Consider the following 18,748-nt stretch of genomic DNA (forward strand, 5'->3'; position numbering starts at 1 on the left):
CATAGCCATACACAGTTATTGTCAGATATGAGCGGGAAGCGTGCCCGCCTGTGTGAAAACTGTCTTCTGCCACTAGCCTGGATCATAAGTATGCCCCTGAATTGCATCATGAGTCATTGCGATTTCCATCATTCATGAGTATAGTTTGTATCTTAGTAACGTTTAAACAGATTCTGATGCTTTTTTGCGTTATTTCTAATTTCTTTTTTTCATGGTATATTAAAATTATTATACATTCCGCTTGCTGGAGATTAAATTTAGATTTATTGATTTTCAGTACTACCACATGATATTAAAAACATAAAAGACCGTACAAAATAATATTTTACTATTTGAATACAAGACACACGTAGGTTTTGTACCATTTAAACTGAATACTAACTCATTAAAGATAAGATTAAAGACAAAGCAATCCAATACAAGCTTAAAACACTTGTAGTTCGAAAATGAATCAAATCCGAGAGTGTATCATTTTGTAGGTTATGTGTAGGAATTTGAGTGTGGAATGCTGCCATCATATTTTCTAAAACTTTTATCGTTGGTTTATCATGGTACTTTATCATAAAACTAGTCCGTCTAGCCATGTCATAAATATCGTAAGACACATGTGCAATAATATATTGTGACGTCACATGTTATTTTGACGTCATAATTTTAGTGCTATCACACTGAAGCATGTTGTCGAATACATCGAACATTAACTGACCCATCCGGTTATATGTTTCTGTTATACGAGTTGTTGTCAGTCCATTGACGGGTATTTCTGAGTAAAATGTATATCCTTATTTACAAAATTGTTACAAAGAGGATCTCCTTTATAAGATTGAAGACCCTGTTTTAACTTCTGATTTTTGTATACCTATATATAGGTATATCCCTGCTTTGGTTTACTTTTGCAGAACGAAGTTGATATAAAGTTTCTATGCACCCGTCCTATCCTTAGATATCACTGTTGACTCGTAGATTGTTGTGGTGTTTGTTAATTATGGCATACTATGCAAAAAATATATACAGAGTTCAGTGCATATTTCTGTAGCCATATAACTATTCCATTATGTTTAGTAGTGTTTATAGCATCTAGTAGGGGCGCTGGCTTGACTTTACATAGACAATTTTTTTATAAAGATGGGGGGTTGTCGGTAATATATATTTGTATACATGTGTGTGGCTAGTATTTGTGTATTAAGCCATGTGGTTTTAAGCTGACATTCTAACACAAAATTACTGAAGCATACTGTGGAAGATATCACACACGACCCGGTCACAGGAGCTAACACCAGTCGATACGTGTCAGTAGCTGTGTACTCACATACATTTGTCGGGGGAAGCATAAGCATGATAAGGCGCGCGGGGGGTCGAAAAGAAAACGATCTAGAACACGGTACTGTTAATTGATTTTATGATTTAATATAGTCTTTAAGTACATTGTATATATCTATGCATTATTAAAGTCGTTATTGAAAATAAAGATGTACCGATTATACCATGGTTGTGATGGGTTTTTCTTGAACTTGAATATTAAGTTAATATTACAAGATTTGCTAGATGTATTATCAAGAAGATAGAATACTCCTTATCCTACCCAATTATGAACCAACATTTGTTTTCCCAATACCTGAACTTTTCATTTCGATGTTTTTTATCACACATGCAAAGGTTTAGTAATTCTTTAACAAGTAATGTGACCATTACTTGTTTCACGTTTGGAGGGAAATTATCTGAAAATAACAATTTTAAGTAATGACCCCGCAAAACAGGTTAACATTTGGTCACTTTGTAGCATTTTAAATAATAATAAGAATCGCATAGTCATGAATAGCCATAGGCAGCATTGGTGTATTGATATATTGGATTAGATCAATAAGTACATGTGTACTACTCCTGTAGGTACGATAGAAAATCTCCAGAGCCACACTCGCATCATAACAACATATATAATTTACTATTGTAAATATATATGTATAACAAAACACGTACATGTAATAATCTTTGTCCATCTGAATATTTTAGTTCTGTCATTTTTTTAAGTTTCTTCTTATTATGAGAGAAACTAAATGCACCACTCACCTAGCACTATAGCTAGTGTAGAAATTGGCCGTGTTGTGTGCTGTGTAACGTAATGAATACGGTATCAAACCGACGTATAACGATTTCCTTTGGTCATGGTTTAAGGAACACGACTGACATATACAACACATATCTCGGTTCAGTCGGCAGATTAAAAAACATTCCGGATCTGTGGGCAAGTATGTCTACCAGAACAGTTCAGGTTAATTTCCATACAACTAAACACACCGAGTGGTAAAAAATGTCGAGTACACTTTACACTTCAGTGGCATTAAAAGCTCTTTGTCTGAAAAGTACACTTGTACGTATGGATAAGAACTTATGAACTTTTTGGCTACTTCAAGGACGATGTCCCGTATGTTATGTCTTTATAAAAGTTGCATCTTGCACATTGGGTGTAGGCGGCACCACTGGGGAATGGCTTGTATGAGGTGGTTCGCTATTATACACTATTTTAGGAATATTCGGTTAAAGATGCTCCACCGCTAACAAAAGGTATTTTTCACTATCAAAATTAGGAGCAGACGATTTAGTATTTTTCTTCAGTTACAAAAATTACTTTTACCACCATTACCAACATTGAAAAGTTTGAGCTTCTAATTTTACTTCAAGTTAAAGATATGAAAAATAATTAATTGCATCCCGAAAAAAATCCGTTGCACTATATCCTATATGGAATGAAGTACTAATTGTGCATGCACCAAAGGCAAAATGAATAATTTTATATTATTTTTTGTGTTAATTAGACATATATATACACGATAATAACCAATTATTGTTCAAATAATGAATATCATTAATGCTCTGTCGGCGGTGGAGCATCTTTAATTTGAGTACCTTTATAAATACAAAAACATGTGCGTTACGAGCATCGGACCTGTCCATGAGCATTTTCCAGTCATTATTTCCACGAAATGCCTGTAAAATGTCGCGGCAAGTCCAGAAACAGTTGTTGAGTTGACACTTCTCCAAACGGATAAAATCAGCAGAATTTCAGTTGATATCTTGTTATGGTTATGTATGGTTTTATCGCACCTCGGACAGAAATGTCCCCAAATGATTGGCGGAGAGCCGTCACGTGGTGACCCCCTAACACTTTATAGGGGGTCAGTAAATTTTATTATGGTGCAATATGGCGGCTGTCGCCCACGCTTCAAAATTTAAACACATTCTCTTCAACTAAATATACCACTTCATTACCGTAAAACTATATATTAATTGTTAATTTTTGTGTAAAAATAATTTTAATCGTTTTAAAACTTCAAATTAAATGAAATGCATTTTTTTAAATACGAGTTGCTTCCCCTACGCCAGTTTGAAAGTTGATGACGCGGCGAAAGTCAAACGTAACAATCCAAGCGTTTTCTAGACTGTGATTATAAACAAACGGAGGTGTTCGGACCCACAGATCATTCCTCACTTTACAACAAATTTATCGGCATAACTTTTCAGTGATTATCTCAGCAAGAATGCACAGATGATCAAGGAGATTGTGCTTAAAATGTTAGATGGATGTTTGTGTCACTCTTGTTTGTGATGCTTTCAATATACAGACGGTCTGGTGTCGTATTGAGATAGGCCTACTGTGTACATAGGAATGTCGAACTAACTGTTGATTTATGAATTATTCAGTATTATTCTGCAGGTTCCTTATACAGTATATTTGAAAATTCTTGAAATAAATAAATGTATAGCCTACTGAAGTAGGTCAATTATTTTAAAAGTGTCGATTGTTTGTTATCATTCGCCAGTATGATTTAAGTTTGATTTCATATTCTTGACCAAACAAATACTATGAAATAGGAAACAAAGAATAAATGAACAAATAAATGGTCCTCGATGCGATAAATTCGTTATATAGTAAGTTACTGACCCCCTATAAAGGCATAGAGGGTCAGTAAGAAGTATAGGAGGCTCGGGCTACGCCCTCGCCCCCTATAAATCTTACTGACCCTCTATGCCTTTATAGGGGGTCAGTAACTGACTATATAACTAATAATGTATGGTGCTCAGGATTCCAAAAAATATAGTTACGTCTGTCGGCAAAGGACTTAAGCAGAAATTCTGCTGGATTCCCCGATCTGTGATCAATGTTCCATGGGTCATATGTTTGTAAAAAGTGATTCCATCTCGTACCAGCGATTTTCCGAAGGTATTGCAGTTTTTGTTGTTTCAAAGGAGATGTCACGTAAAAAAATTTGATATGAAAAGTTAAGATACTTTCAAATTTAATCACCAAAAAGGAATACTTTTTGTGGGGTGGTTAACAGGTGCATGTATTAGTGAGATAGCTCTATAAAAAGGGCAATAGTTCTACTATCACGAAGAGAAAGCACAATCATACCGCAGCCTCCCAAAACATGCAGGCGTTCACACACGCAATATATCCTTTTGTGCGTCTTCATTTGATCTTATCTGTTAATTGGATGTTAAGTTAACAAACAGCCCTTAAAAGCAAGAGATATGCGAGTTCGATATTTGCGGAGATTTCGGTCTTCAAACAGTCTCATGCAGGTGAGGTCATTAAAATGTTTCCAACACAAAGCATTTTTGTAGCGTTTGCAAGTGATTGTTTTATTAGGAGAGTACAAAATGTTTTTGGGGGGTTTTGGTGACGTTAGTTTCCAAAATATAAACGATTTTTTTGCCATGTCTATTCAAGCAATGTCCCTCACAAATAACTCAAACAATGACACACAGTTCATGTAATAAAGAGTAACACTGCAAACACAAGTTTCAGAATTTTAACAGATTTTTAATAAAATGTAAAACCAAATGATAATTCAATCAGAAGGCACATACATCCACAGCACTATAATAAACCTGTAGTTTGTCAGAAGAACACGTCCAAATGATACAGAACATTGGCTTGCAATATCGCAAATAGAATAGAGACAGAAACTTGACTGTACAATCAAAATGTGTCTTATGCACATATCAGTTGCGATGTATTTGGATTGCATATTCATGCTGATTAATGTTATTAATTTTATTTTGCTGTATCATTAGAGTTACACAGAGATGACTCAACTCTTTCTTTTTAAATCCAGATGAATTAAAGCGCTTTTTAAGGCTTTTTTAAAATAAATATGTTTACATAAATGTATAGCCATGAAACATACAATCGCCATACAATAACACCGTTTTTTATTATCAAGAATAACAAATTAATGTAAAAACATGACGTAATTATGAATCATAAAAATAACAGTATGTAAATGAATAAGATAAAGCATTAACTTCAGCAGTAATGCAATTGATTAGAAAAATAATTTCAGTCTAGATATTCATATGATTTTATAACAGCAGTTATTTTTAGTACATATAATTCATTTCAGCAGTAATATTCTAAAAAAAACAACATTTTGGGTTGAAAATCAATTTGATTAAAATTTCAAATATACAGTAATTTATTCTACCAATAATTGAACACAACAGTTATTCGATTAGACATCAATTTATTTCAGCAGTTATTAGTTATTAGAGCAACTATTTTTTGTATATTTGTATATATTTCTAAAAGTCCTTTCCAACATGAATTCAATCCAGCAATGACTCAATTCAACAGAAATTCATTTCTTCAGCGATTCAATTCGCCAGAAATTCATATCAGCGGTAATAAAATTACGGTAATCTAACTTCATAAGCAGTAGTTCAAACTATCAAACAAATCACATAAAAGATTATAATACATGTTTATCACAATCGAAGTATACTGTATATTACATTTATTAAGCAGTATTTCATTGTTCTAGATTTTAATACTGCCCAGATATCAATCTGGTTAGGAAAAAATATTTCATTTCAATTCAGCAGTACGTGTGTATTTCAATATAAAGTTTACATATATATACACATATATTCCAAAATTTATAGTAAGTTTGTTCCATCACAGGAGACTTATGCAGCTAGAAAGTATTTATTATACAACCATTAGGACAAAGTATTACCCTGGACGGATTCGTGATAAAAACAGGATTCGTGATAAAAAAAACAATATAAGTAAATCCATGGCATCATTACAAAAAACCGTGTTTTGATTGAAATTGCACTAACTGTATTTATGGATGGGAGATAAAAATATAAGTTTATCCATAAACTAAAAATAAGAGTAAAAATAAATTCTCTTTTTTATGGTAACAATAACACTATCTCTTCTATAAATACATTTCTATAAATGTAAGATTAAAGCTTAAAACAATGACTTCTTCACTAAAATCACTTAATCTTGACACCTAATTTGTGACCATAAATGGGCACCATGACGCAATAACATTTGGAACACTACAAAGCAAATTCATTATAATGGAAGTAGGCATCATCATAAACATGTAACACACTTTATCAATAGTATACGATAAAGTAAAGTAGTCAAAATAAAACTAGCATTTATTTAGAATGATAACGTCATACTTTTACCAGTGTGTATACAGTATAAATGGTCATAGAGTTTACTCATAATGATTATCTTACGGCATTTAGTTACCCTCTAACCACGTTACCCTTGCCTTTTGCTTAAATTTATGTAATTGACAAGTTGTACGATCATCAGTAATTTTTTACTGGAATATAACACCTGGCACAGTGCCTTAACCTACTGTGTTTGTCACAGTTCATTATTAATCAGGAAGTAGTTTCAAAATTTAAATGTTACATTGTAATTACTATTAAATAAACAATGTACAACTATTATGCATTCTTAAAATGCAAATAATATGAACACATTAAAAGTGTTTCCTACGAAAAAAAAAAATGTTAACAATGTACACTGTAATACATCACTATACGTAACTAAATGTACAGAAAATGCTTGAGATGTCATATAATGTCAAGCTGCAGTACCCAACTGATTATGGTACAATACACCATACTTCACATATCCTGTGAGTTAATTTGTCGTTAACATTCATGTAAATAACTTTTTTCAAAGTTTTCCAAATATTACAACCTAATGAACAATCTAGTTTTTAATGCAGGCAGTATCTGAACTAAGAGCGTTTTAGTGGTACACTAGTATTTTACTACATTTCTGAAAAAATATCTTTAAATTTAACAACGTTTAAAAAAGTGAGATCCATGCAAATATTGTTTGAATTAACAGGTTTTCGACTTACTAGATGATGAATTACACATAATCCGTACACATGACTTAATCAAATACTGCACAATAAAAGAACAATAACTTACATTAAATATAAATATTAATCTACCTGTTAACGTATAATTCGATCTGGCCTATGATAATACACAATGCTAAACATACTAAAACACACAATCTAGCATATTTGGATTTTGTATCTGATAACAAAAATTTTAACCATCTAAATCTCTTTTCATCTCTGAAGTCGCAACTCATTTTGAGAATGAACCAACTAAATTTCCATCAGCAAACAGATAAAATTAGATGTTGACTTTGCCTTCTTTGGCATCTGCAGGCTTTGTTTGAAGGTGTCTTTTTCAGAATACGTCTGTTTCTCTCCTCTAAAATCTTCTTCCTCTGCTTCATCTTCTGAGCTTCCCTCAGTTTCTGTAGCTCTTCTCTTTCTTTCTCCTGTAGACACCAGATAACACAAGTCAATACCTGCTTACTGTGGACAACTACCATATTCTACCAAATAGGTACATGCATATATCCCTATGGAAATGCCTCTCCATTTTCTACAGTTTCTAAAATGACACTGCATCTGGATTCTACAAGGATGCAACCATCTATCAAACAGTGAACCGAACCCTTAGGAAACAAGAGGCCCACAGGGCCTGTATCGCTCACCTGGTTTGTAATGCCAAGTAATGTTCTGAATACAAGTTCATTGTTTCTTTTCTGAAGGAATTTGAATATTTACCTCTAATTCCCCTATTGGGCCCCACTTTTTCTGCTCCAGGGGGTCAAAGCCAAAATTTATACGAATTCTGTTGGATGTTTCTGGGGGCCCCGCCCCCCCTCCCCCCCCCCCCCCCCCCATTTCCTTTCCCCCAAGGATGTTTCTGGCCAAATTTGGTTACAATCCATGCAGAAGTCTAGGACAAGTAGCGATTTATAGGATTTACCTCTATATCCCCTATTGTGCCCCGTCCCTCCTGCCCCCCGGGGGTCAGAGCCAAAATTTATACAAGTTCTGTTCCCCGTCCCCCAAGGGTGTTACTTGCCAACTTTGGTTACAATCCATCCAGAACTCTATGACAAGTAGCGATTTAAAGGAAATTTTGACGGCAGGACGGACGGGCGACGGACAACGGACGCCGCGTCATGACATAAGCTCACCCGCCCTTCGGGCCAGGTGAGCTAAAAATGATTTCTTTTGGATAAACAAACGTTATCCGTTTTAGTTTTTTAAAGCAGTTATGAAAGAGGGTTTAAGTTTCTGATAATATAATTATGTAAAACGTGTAGGATTCCAATAAAATTTGATATAAAACTACTTACCGACTGGTGCCAGCGTATGACCAATGCTCTGTCGTTCTTGGTCGGATGCGACTACTTAGGTCGCAATATTTTCCTCTGCTCTGTAGTGACACTCTGTTCTATCACCAACAGAATCTTTGCCCAATGAAAATAAAGAGTAACTCAGACTTTTTAGAACAACTGTGAGTAATATCTTTATGCCACTGCTGGAGGTGCCGAAGATACTGTTAAACTCTTGTTATTTGGACACTTTTTGGATGCAATAAATTTAACTGATATGGAAGATTTCATTCTTTTATATATATAATGGCAAACGTTCAGGGCATATATCGAAAATGAATCTTGAACCCATACACTTCAATTGTTTTCAGTCCCAAAATACCTGCGAAAATGCACTATTGTGAAAATTTAACATCTTATTGTTTTTGATTACCATACCATTTAACATCTACCAGTGCATTACTGATATAAGAACACAGAAACCTACCTGTCTGAACCATTCCTTCTGGGTTTCATTGACAAGCTGGTAGGTGTTACCCATCATAGCAATCAACATGTTCACAAGGAGAAGTGTCACCATGATCATGTACACAAAGAACACAATTTGTAACCATAGTCACAAGGTCATTAGATAGGAGCATATGGCTTTATGAAAATATGTAACCATACCTAGCAACAACATTATTAATTAACGGCATATACCATTGTGAAATGGCAATATTGTTTTCAAAAATTACATATCATATTTCCCAGACCAAAATTAAGATTATTCTTAAACATTATCTATTATATACTTACAGTCACATTTTATGATGATATAAAAGCAATGGTTTTCAAGAATGAATATAGGCAAAAAATTGGTCTATATGTTATACATAACCAAGATACTGAAAAGGACAAATAAGTGCTTAAATGTCTCCAAGTTTAGTCTCAGACACCGTTTTCTTAATGTCCATAGTACATGTATAACTATTTTCTATTTTTTTTTTCATGAAACGAAGCAGATACTTTGCCTCAGGATTAACAGAATGTTAATTGTGCTGAATACAACACGAGGAACAGTTCAACAGACGGTGTAAAGGTTTGTATTAATGTGCAACCATATTTCCAAATAGGCTTTGGTGAAAGTTAATTTTTTTTGTATTATCTGGGATTTGACAATCAATGGAACTGAGGTAATCAATATTAAACAACAGAAATATCAATTAGTAAGGGTGGTAAACAACAGAAATATCAATTAGTAAGGGTGGGGCACATTAAGAGTATTGTTACAAGGTCATTGTAAGGTTAAATACATTTATATATATCATACAAACCATAAAAGACTCATGCTAATGCATGTTTATGAAATCGAGAGCATCCTATCGAAATAATTTAACAATATTATATATGTATCTCTAGTAACTGTAAATCATCATGCAATGTATTAAGTAGAAAAAAAGTTTCAACATCATGAACAGATCTACTCTGACACTTATAACAACATTAAAAGTGACAACACATCTAGACTTCTACTGTGAGAGTATATTGTGGTGTATTATGATACACTATGTATTACCATATTCATGACATATACAAAAAGTTGTTTGATGGGTACATAAAAATGAAACATCTATAACAACAACATAAAAAGCGTAATTTATATTATGGATACATATACAAATGTACAAAACATAACAGGCAAGCAACCTATATTAAATCCTCAGTAGTCACTGTGTATCTAGCCAAACTTGCTTTATCAATACAACCGATTAAAAAACGACAAACAATTTTGAAAGATAATCACAAAAGATTTCTTTGAACTTACCATAATTTAAGTGGCCTAGATCCAAAAATTGTTTATTTATATTATCTTTTATCTCATTGTCAGTGTTTAGTAAAAATGCATTTATTCTCTTGCAACCAATGTGAATAAAAGCGTGGTGGATAATATGATGTATTTTTGTTATACATTGATTTACTCTTTCAAGTAGGCATTGATCAGAACTTCATTTTTTATGAGAGGACTATGGTTATCAGTCTACAAAAGCTGTAAATAATCATGTCATTGATTGGTATAATTGGACTTTACTTGAAAAGGCAGGCTTTAAAAAACACAAAATGCCTTTCATTTTATTTAAGCATTAAATTATCTTCCTATGGCATCTATGGTCTGTATAGATGCCAGAGCTTTGCAGACAATCTTCATAATGCGTGTTAGCGTTAGAATTATCCAAGGACTTATAAATCCTTGTGAATATATCAAAATCGGTGAACCACAAAATCTCAAAATTATGAAACCGCGAAATTTAGGATTTTTCATTTAAAGCGTTATTCAAGCTTTCAGTATTTGCCAAACAACAAATGACATACAACGTCTAAATCAGATATAATGAAAAACATATCTTAAATTGTTTCATTGCGTCAGTGAATTGCCTCAGCTGCGACGGTTATTAGAGCTCTGAACGACTAAAACCGGTTTTCGTTGGAGTATGATAGAGTTGACTTTGATGTTGATTAATAACACATGACGGCTGTTTTCGCGAATTTCAAATATAATTGTCATACATCACAAGCACTTTGGCTTTGTTCACGAACCAATTTAGTAAAATGATGTTTTAAGTTATTGTGTTTTCAGAGATACGTTTTGAATTGAGAAAGACCTCAGAGGTTGGGTTAAAGTTTTTTTTCCACCTCAAACCTATTTATATATAAAAACAGCATTCTGAGGTATCAACTAATATAATGAATAGTTTAGGACTATCATACATTAACCGATCGCTAGGCAATTTACAGCTGGTGAACCGTCAATTACAAGGTACAGTAAAACAAATATAATTTTTCTCATTGTCTCCATAACCAGATTGCAATATGTGTTTTTTTCTAAAAAAGGGTATTATAAAAACAATCAAAAACAAGTAATAATATTTTCATATTTATCCATCTGCAATTGGAATTAAAACAGTGTATTAAATATGACTGTTGAAATTGAGGACATTTTTTTTAAATTTTTCCTTTGTTTTTAATTTTTATTTTGAAGGGGATATAAATATCTTCCATAAGATCTTTGTAAACCAAGCATAATTCTTGCGATCAAAATGAAAAAACACTACGTCGTTCATTATCTCACATATAGGATCGCCGCGTGCTGAAAATTTTTCAACAGCAATTACGGCTCAACGTTACCAATTATACATTCAGACTTTTGTAAAGAAAATAGTGACACTTTAAGTTGTTGTAAACTACAAAAGTTTATAAATTACCCGTCAGTGAAATGATTGAACTTCAACTAGAATTCAGGTAACATGGTCTTTCTTTCTTAGATGATTCAAAATTGGAGTTATTGTCTCATTTTGGATCTCATTATTGTAATTTAGCGAGCAATACGTGTTATTTTTGTCGCGAAATCTTTTCTGCTCAAATCTATTTGCAAAATGTAAAAGGACAATATGCAATAGAGTTACAGAATACAGTAAAAGCTGATACATATTTCTTTATATAGAATACATGTTCACATATTTTAAAAGCAGGCAAAATGAAGTTGACGCTCCCTTAAATATTGTTTTGCAACCAAATTAGAGCATGTGCATTTCACAGTTGAAGCGGAAACCAGGCTTATCATGTATATTTGGATCCATGTATTTCTTTGAGTCTATGTACACTTTTCATATATATCATATTACGATGACATTAATTTTGTTTAGCTGCCTTCTTTTATCTTATATTCTCCATTTAAATTAATGTGTTAATTTATATAAAGACCATATGATGTGAGTGTGACATTTTTTTCCAATGTACAAAAGCATGGATATGAAGAAAGTACTCGTTACCGGTTTGACGTCTACACCTAAGTATCTACCTGGATGGTATCGTTACGACAATGAAGGATCTAGACTAAATGACTTATGTCTACACGAAAACGAGAACTACTACTTCCATAGATGTGAGCTATCTGTTATGAAGACACATCTCCAGGTGAGAAACAAACTTTATGAGTAACTCTACCAATAGCATACTTTAAAGAGTACCTGATATAAGATAATACAGGAAGTGATTATCAGTACAGTATTAACAGAAACCTAAAACAAAATAATCAAAATCGTTTCAGTTATATTTAAAAAATTCAACAAGAGGCCCATGGGCTTTAACGGTCATTTACTAGCCATCTGAAACAAATGTCTTTTGTTCACGAAATAGGAATATAGAACTAATAGGTTTACATTCAAAGTTTCCATAAGCTTGGTGCATATTAACTCACATAAACATGTTAAAAAGGTTCAATAATTATTATTGCAAAGGGCAATAACTCAAATAATTATGATCTAATCAGGCTGACTTTCAAACTCGTCTGAGACCTTTCCAATGTAAATCTACATACAAAATTTCATTAAGCCCATTCTATATTTACTCGAGTCATCGCGTTCACAAGGTCCAGTAATAATCATTCGTGCAAAGGGCAATGACTCAATAAATAATTATCAAATCAAGCTGATTATCGAAGTCATGCGAGATGTTTCCAATATTAGTCTACATACTAAGTTTCATTAAGTTCGGTTTATATTTACTGAAGTTTTTGTGTTACCAGTGTAATATTATCATTGCAAATGACAATAACTCCGTAAGTTACGATCTAATCAGGCCGTTTTTCTACCTTGTTTGAGACCATTGAAATTTTAGTTTAAATACAAAGCTTCATGAAGCTGAGTGCATATTTACTCAAGTTATCGTGTTCACAATGTCTAAAATATTAGTGCAAAGGGCAATAACTCCATAAATGCTGATTTTTGCACTTGTCCACGATATTTCTAATGTTAGTCTACATACAAAGTTTCATTAAACTCGGTTTATATTTACTAAAGTTCACAAGGTCCAATAACAATTATTTGTGCAAAGGGCAATAACTCTGTAAATTACCGTCAAATCACGCTGATGTTCGCACTCGTCCGAAATATTTTCAATATTAGTCTACATGAAAAGTTTCATCAAGCTCGGTATATATTTACTCAAGTTATTGCGTTCACAAGGAAATGTTTAATAATTACGACAGACAAGAGACTATCGCAATAGGTCAGCATGACCTATGGTCAGGTGACCTAAAAATCATTTCGGTAAGGTAATTATCTTTAAAAACGTTTTCGCCGCTTAAATTGGTTAGAGCTACATTCATATTTTTATGATTATTTTTAGCACTTTCATCTTTCGCAATCACATATGTAACCAGATTAGTATATCAGGTACATGTACCGTATTGTACACCTGTCAACAACGATTCATTTACTCTGTTCATGTACTTGACATGAAGTACAGTTTCCGGTTTTGCTTGATGGATGCCAATCCCTCTTACAGAGCCGTTCTAAGTTAGAATTATTATCCTGAAATAACAATTTATAATCATATCCAAATTGGTTCTGGCTGACCCTTAGAGACCAGATGGGCGGAGCCAAAAGGGGTAAAACTGACTTTTTTTTCAAAAATCGTCATATGAATTCACAGATTTATTGGAATCAAAAAATCTTTCTATATTGAGATGCCCTAAGTCCCTTAACAAAAATTTTTAATTTCATGGCCCTGAGGTGGAGGGGGTCAAATATTTTATTATTTATATAGGGAAGAACACGTTTAGGAGCATTACATCAACAAAAATGAGTCAAAATTGGTTTCAATAATAAGCCTAAAATTGCATAAAAATTGAACCTGGCTGACCCTCGGGAGCCTGTCAGACAGGGCCAATAGAGGTCAAGATGACTAAACTTTCACGTTTCACTGATTTTTCAAAGATGTGATGGAATCAAATAGTCATTATTGATTTAAAAGCGAGACAATAGCATCCTTTATATAAACGTTTTTATTTTCATGGTATTGAAGGTTTAGACCTTTGTCACATAGGGGAAATTTTTGGCATATCAAAAAGTCATATGCTCACATAAAAATATAATAAGAAAGCACCATTAACATCCAAGGCGATATAAAGCAATACATTGTTCATGTTTATGACAGTTTATGTTTTTGAACATATGTTAGCACGATGTTTAATGAAATTATCAGAAACTTTTGCAAAATTTCTAAACGAACTATTATTAATTTGTGTAAAAACTGATGATTATGATTTTAATCTTTGCAATAGAATTATTAGTTTAATAAGCTTCCTCATTTTACAGAATATTATTCCAGTTGATACAGAGAACACCATTCTTGTCGACCTGGGAAGCGGAAACTGCCACAAAGCACGTTTATTTATCGATGAAATTCTAAAAAGACACAAAAACCTGAGTTTTTATCCTGTTGATATTTCTCATGGTATGTGGATATGAAAATATAGCTTATGTGTTCAATAGGATCAACGTTATATCTAGTTTCTCATCTAACGAATTTCCGTCTGTATTATTACAGTCAGATGACGGATAAGCTAAGTAAAAAGAATCTATACATTCCAAAGTATTTAATCAAAATGCCCAATTTTGCGATAGAGTAAAACTACATGTAGTTTATTTTGTTTCTGTACCATATTGTCCTTATTCCTTGATTTGTTTCAGAATTTTTATTGGATGTTTGCAAGCAGCTTGCTGACGAATATGGCACGAAACTTGTCATTAATCCAATTGGAGCTGACTACGAAGCTGGCATTGCAGAAATCAGGTAAACAAGATTAGAACCTTTCGCAAAATATTTATCACGTTCGTACGCAATAATAATAATTATTTATTTATCTGTGTTTTACTTAGGGTTTAAATTAAATGTGATGTCCGCCTTCCCTGAACTCATGGCACAAAACAACAAAGTAGGTAGGGTGAAGCTCTTAGTATTTAGGTACCATGACTTGGTAGCCCTTCATCCAATATGGTTGTCGCCAAAAGTTCAGACCCCCGAAGTTCGGAAAGATGTCCCTTCTCTTTTTTATACTCAAAACCGATGATGTAAAATAATATTACATAATAATATTACAAAAAAATGGCTTGAAAATATAAGTAGAATTTAAAGCCATCACATATGTAATGGTACACCTATTGATCCCCTCCCTTTTGCAACAATTCAAGTAGTTGCAATATGAACATCTGCTGTAAACTTTTATATTCAATGATCTGTGTTTACAAATAAAAAAAAATTTTTTATATACTTGCATCCTTAATACCCCTTTATACTAATTTTCATTATCAGAGAAAAAATACCCAGGCGGCCAATCTTGGTACCAAATTTTTTACGAAAATATGTAGCCATCAAGACCCCAAAATTCACTTGGGATGACAGAGAATGAAACCTAGAACAGGTTAGTACTTGGATAGTAATTGTTTTAACGAAAAAGTTGAAATGATACCATAAGTTGGGTCAGTTCCTGTACCAATCGAAAGCATGTTGTTCAATACCCTTATAGACCAATTTTCGTTGGATGAAAACCTGCTCAAAACATTTTGAATACCAAAATTAGCTGCAGGTTGTTCGGGCATAAAAACCCCCTTATACCGTTTCATTGAATTTTTTTATCTTGGAGTAGGATTTAAAGCCGAATTTCATCTAAATTTTTGCACCCCTCTGTCCCCAGGGTATATTACAATAATTGAAATAATTGAAAGGGTATTGTAGTTGACATTTTTTTCTTTGATATATAATGCATGATCGATAATACATTAGCTAGAAAAAAAAACCAACTAAATATTAACCTGTCAAGTTGACTGATCATGCCAATTTGAAGCCTTTTTTTCCTAAATTTTTGACAAAACACCCATTTTGGTAGTTAATATTTCGGAAAATAAAAAAAAAGCAAATGCTTTCAAATATGTTATATCCTTTTTTGTATATTTTGTACTTGTTATTTTGATCATAGTTGTCTCTTTTAGGTGAGTATAGCCTACATATAATCTGAATTGATAACTATCTAAACACTTGAAACGGTACTTACTGAATAATTTTTGAATGAAAAAGACATAATATGTAATTTGGACTTCAAAATATCGTTGGAAAAGGCCAAAAGACCAACTTTGAGCAACCACGTTATCTCAGGTAGTGAAAGTAAAATGTTTTACTTTTAAAGCCTGTAATCAACAAGTTTTATTTAAAAAGATTCCACCAAAATGAGTATCAATTGTATTGTTGATAATAACAATTTTTTATCTTAACAATCCAGTAAATTGTATATTTGGCTGTTACAAGGACATAATTATGCAATTTTCATGTTGTCATACTTTTTCCCTGTGTTGATTTCAACGTTTTTGGCAAATGTGCTGTCCTTATAACGTTCTTGCCATACAGTTATTTTCTAGTATCTAATGATAACCATGTAAGTTTATATTTGGCTTCAAAATTGGCAAATTATGCAAATATCCTTATTTTGCTGATTTTTTGTGGGTCGAGAAAAACACTTTCCCAAATTTTTATTTGTGGCGACTTTTTTCTTGTATAAAACAAAGTCAGATCTGTATGAAAAACAAAGAAAAAAATATGTTCCAATTATTTTGGGGTAACACCCTATCTTTACTGGACTATCCTGTATAGTGGAACTATTGCCCTTTTTATAATCACTGAAAAACAAAGTCGGATAGTAAGAAGAGAAAAGATAATATCTTTGATTTAGTCGTCTTTAACCATCATGCAATTTGGACAGCATGTACAATTCTAAAGCCCTACCTGCAGGGCAGAGAACTAGAAATGAATAAGCCTCATCTAACCCAGAAGTAGAAAGCCAGGGAAGGACGCTGGGTTTCAAAAAGAAAGAAAAGGTGGGACATAGGACAGAGGAAACACAAAAATACATATTATTTAATAAGCATCGCTCAATGGAGTGATCTGACAAATTCCTAAATAGTGAGCTATGGTTAAATAAAGAGGGATATGTTTGTCTGTTTAATTAATTAATTTCCAATTAACAGCCAGGAAAGAGAGAGGGAAAATCATAATATTATTTTCTTTTTAAATTTACTTTGAAATTTTACATACTTATTAATGATTTATACTAACTGTTAGTACATCACATGACAGAATACCGGATTCTGATTGGCTACACACATGGGTATTATTTACAATAGTGCCCGGGCAAGCGGGCACTGTTGAAGTGGCGGGAAATTCAACGTAAATGTATTGTGACGTCACCATTACATGACGTCATTATAACGTTGCGCTTCGACCAAGACGTCAAGATGGCGGACATGCTGTTCTTTGCGGGGATGGAAGCATTTTCTTCAGCTTTTCTACAGAAGACAGTTCATTCATGTTCTATATTTATCTTCTTTTTATCTTCATGAAGCCGAACCCGTTTTTATAGAATCCGAGATTTCTGCGACGATTAATATTTTTACTTTTAATGTAACAACGTGGTGGGGAAATGAAGATAGCTTTGCGAGGTATCGCTTGACGTGCTTCTATTACGTTGACATGAAAAACGGTCTTATGTCCGGGTGATGTACTAAACCCATTATGGCCTGGTTGAGAGGGCACTATTGCCTCATAGTATTGTCTCCTGATCCCTCAACAATACTATAAGGCAATAGTGCCCTCTCAACCAGGCCATAATAGATAATTATGCTAACAACGCAAAGTTTATGTTTTTATATCAAATTATTTTTCTCTTCCAGTAAATGTTATCAATCTAAAGTTATACTTTGGTTTGGAAGTATCCAGAATCTTGAACCTGGTGACCAAATACGTAAACTGCAATTGCTCAGATCGGCGATGACAGGTTAGTTGCATTTCCCTTAAGATTGTATATGTGATATTTAGCATGCTGATAAATCACGTCTTTGGACCAAATTGATCAAAGGTGAATAAGAATCATGACATTGGTATTATTCGTTCGGACTCGTAGGTATTGTTGTGTAATTTGTAAAATGTATCATAATAATTATGTGCTATAGTGTGTATTTCTGTCAACATGGGTTGGTATATAACATTTGCATCCTATTTACAGCTTGGTTATTTAAAGATGCTCCACCGCTGACAAATGGTATTTTTTCGCCATCAAAAACAGGAGCAGACGATTTAGTATTTTTCTTCAGTTGCAAAAGTTACTTACTTTACACCATTACCACCATTGAAAAATTTGAGCTGCTAATTTTACTTTAAGTTAAAAATATGAAAAATAATTAATTGCATCCCGGAAAATTTCCGTTTCACTATATCCTATATGGAATGAAGTACTAATTGCGCATGCACCAATGGCGAAATAAATTATTTTATATTATTTTTTGTGTTAATTAGACATACATATATACACGATTAAACACCAATTATTATTCAAATGATGAATATCATTTAAGCTCTGTCTTCATTTAAGGAAGGCATCCCATGTTTGCAATATGTTGCGGTGTGTGG

At 33.1% G+C, this 18,748-nt stretch overlaps 1 protein-coding gene across 1 annotated transcript; it reads left to right on the plus strand.

Moving 5' to 3' along the window:
* Positions 1–12,253: 12,253 nt before the first annotated feature.
* On the plus strand, positions 12,254–18,121 carry LOC138322213 (histidine N-alpha-methyltransferase-like). Its single transcript, XM_069266259.1, has 4 exons — positions 12,254–12,424; positions 14,608–14,746; positions 14,983–15,085; positions 18,013–18,121. Exons 1-4 carry the CDS (start codon positions 12,254–12,256, stop codon positions 18,119–18,121), a joined length of 522 nt encoding a protein of 173 aa, XP_069122360.1.
* The last annotated feature ends 627 nt before the right edge of the window (positions 18,122–18,748 follow it).

The sequence above is a fragment of the Argopecten irradians genome, chromosome 4, assembly GCF_041381155.1.
Source record: "Argopecten irradians isolate NY chromosome 4, Ai_NY, whole genome shotgun sequence".
NCBI lineage: Eukaryota > Metazoa > Mollusca > Bivalvia > Pectinida > Pectinidae > Argopecten > Argopecten irradians.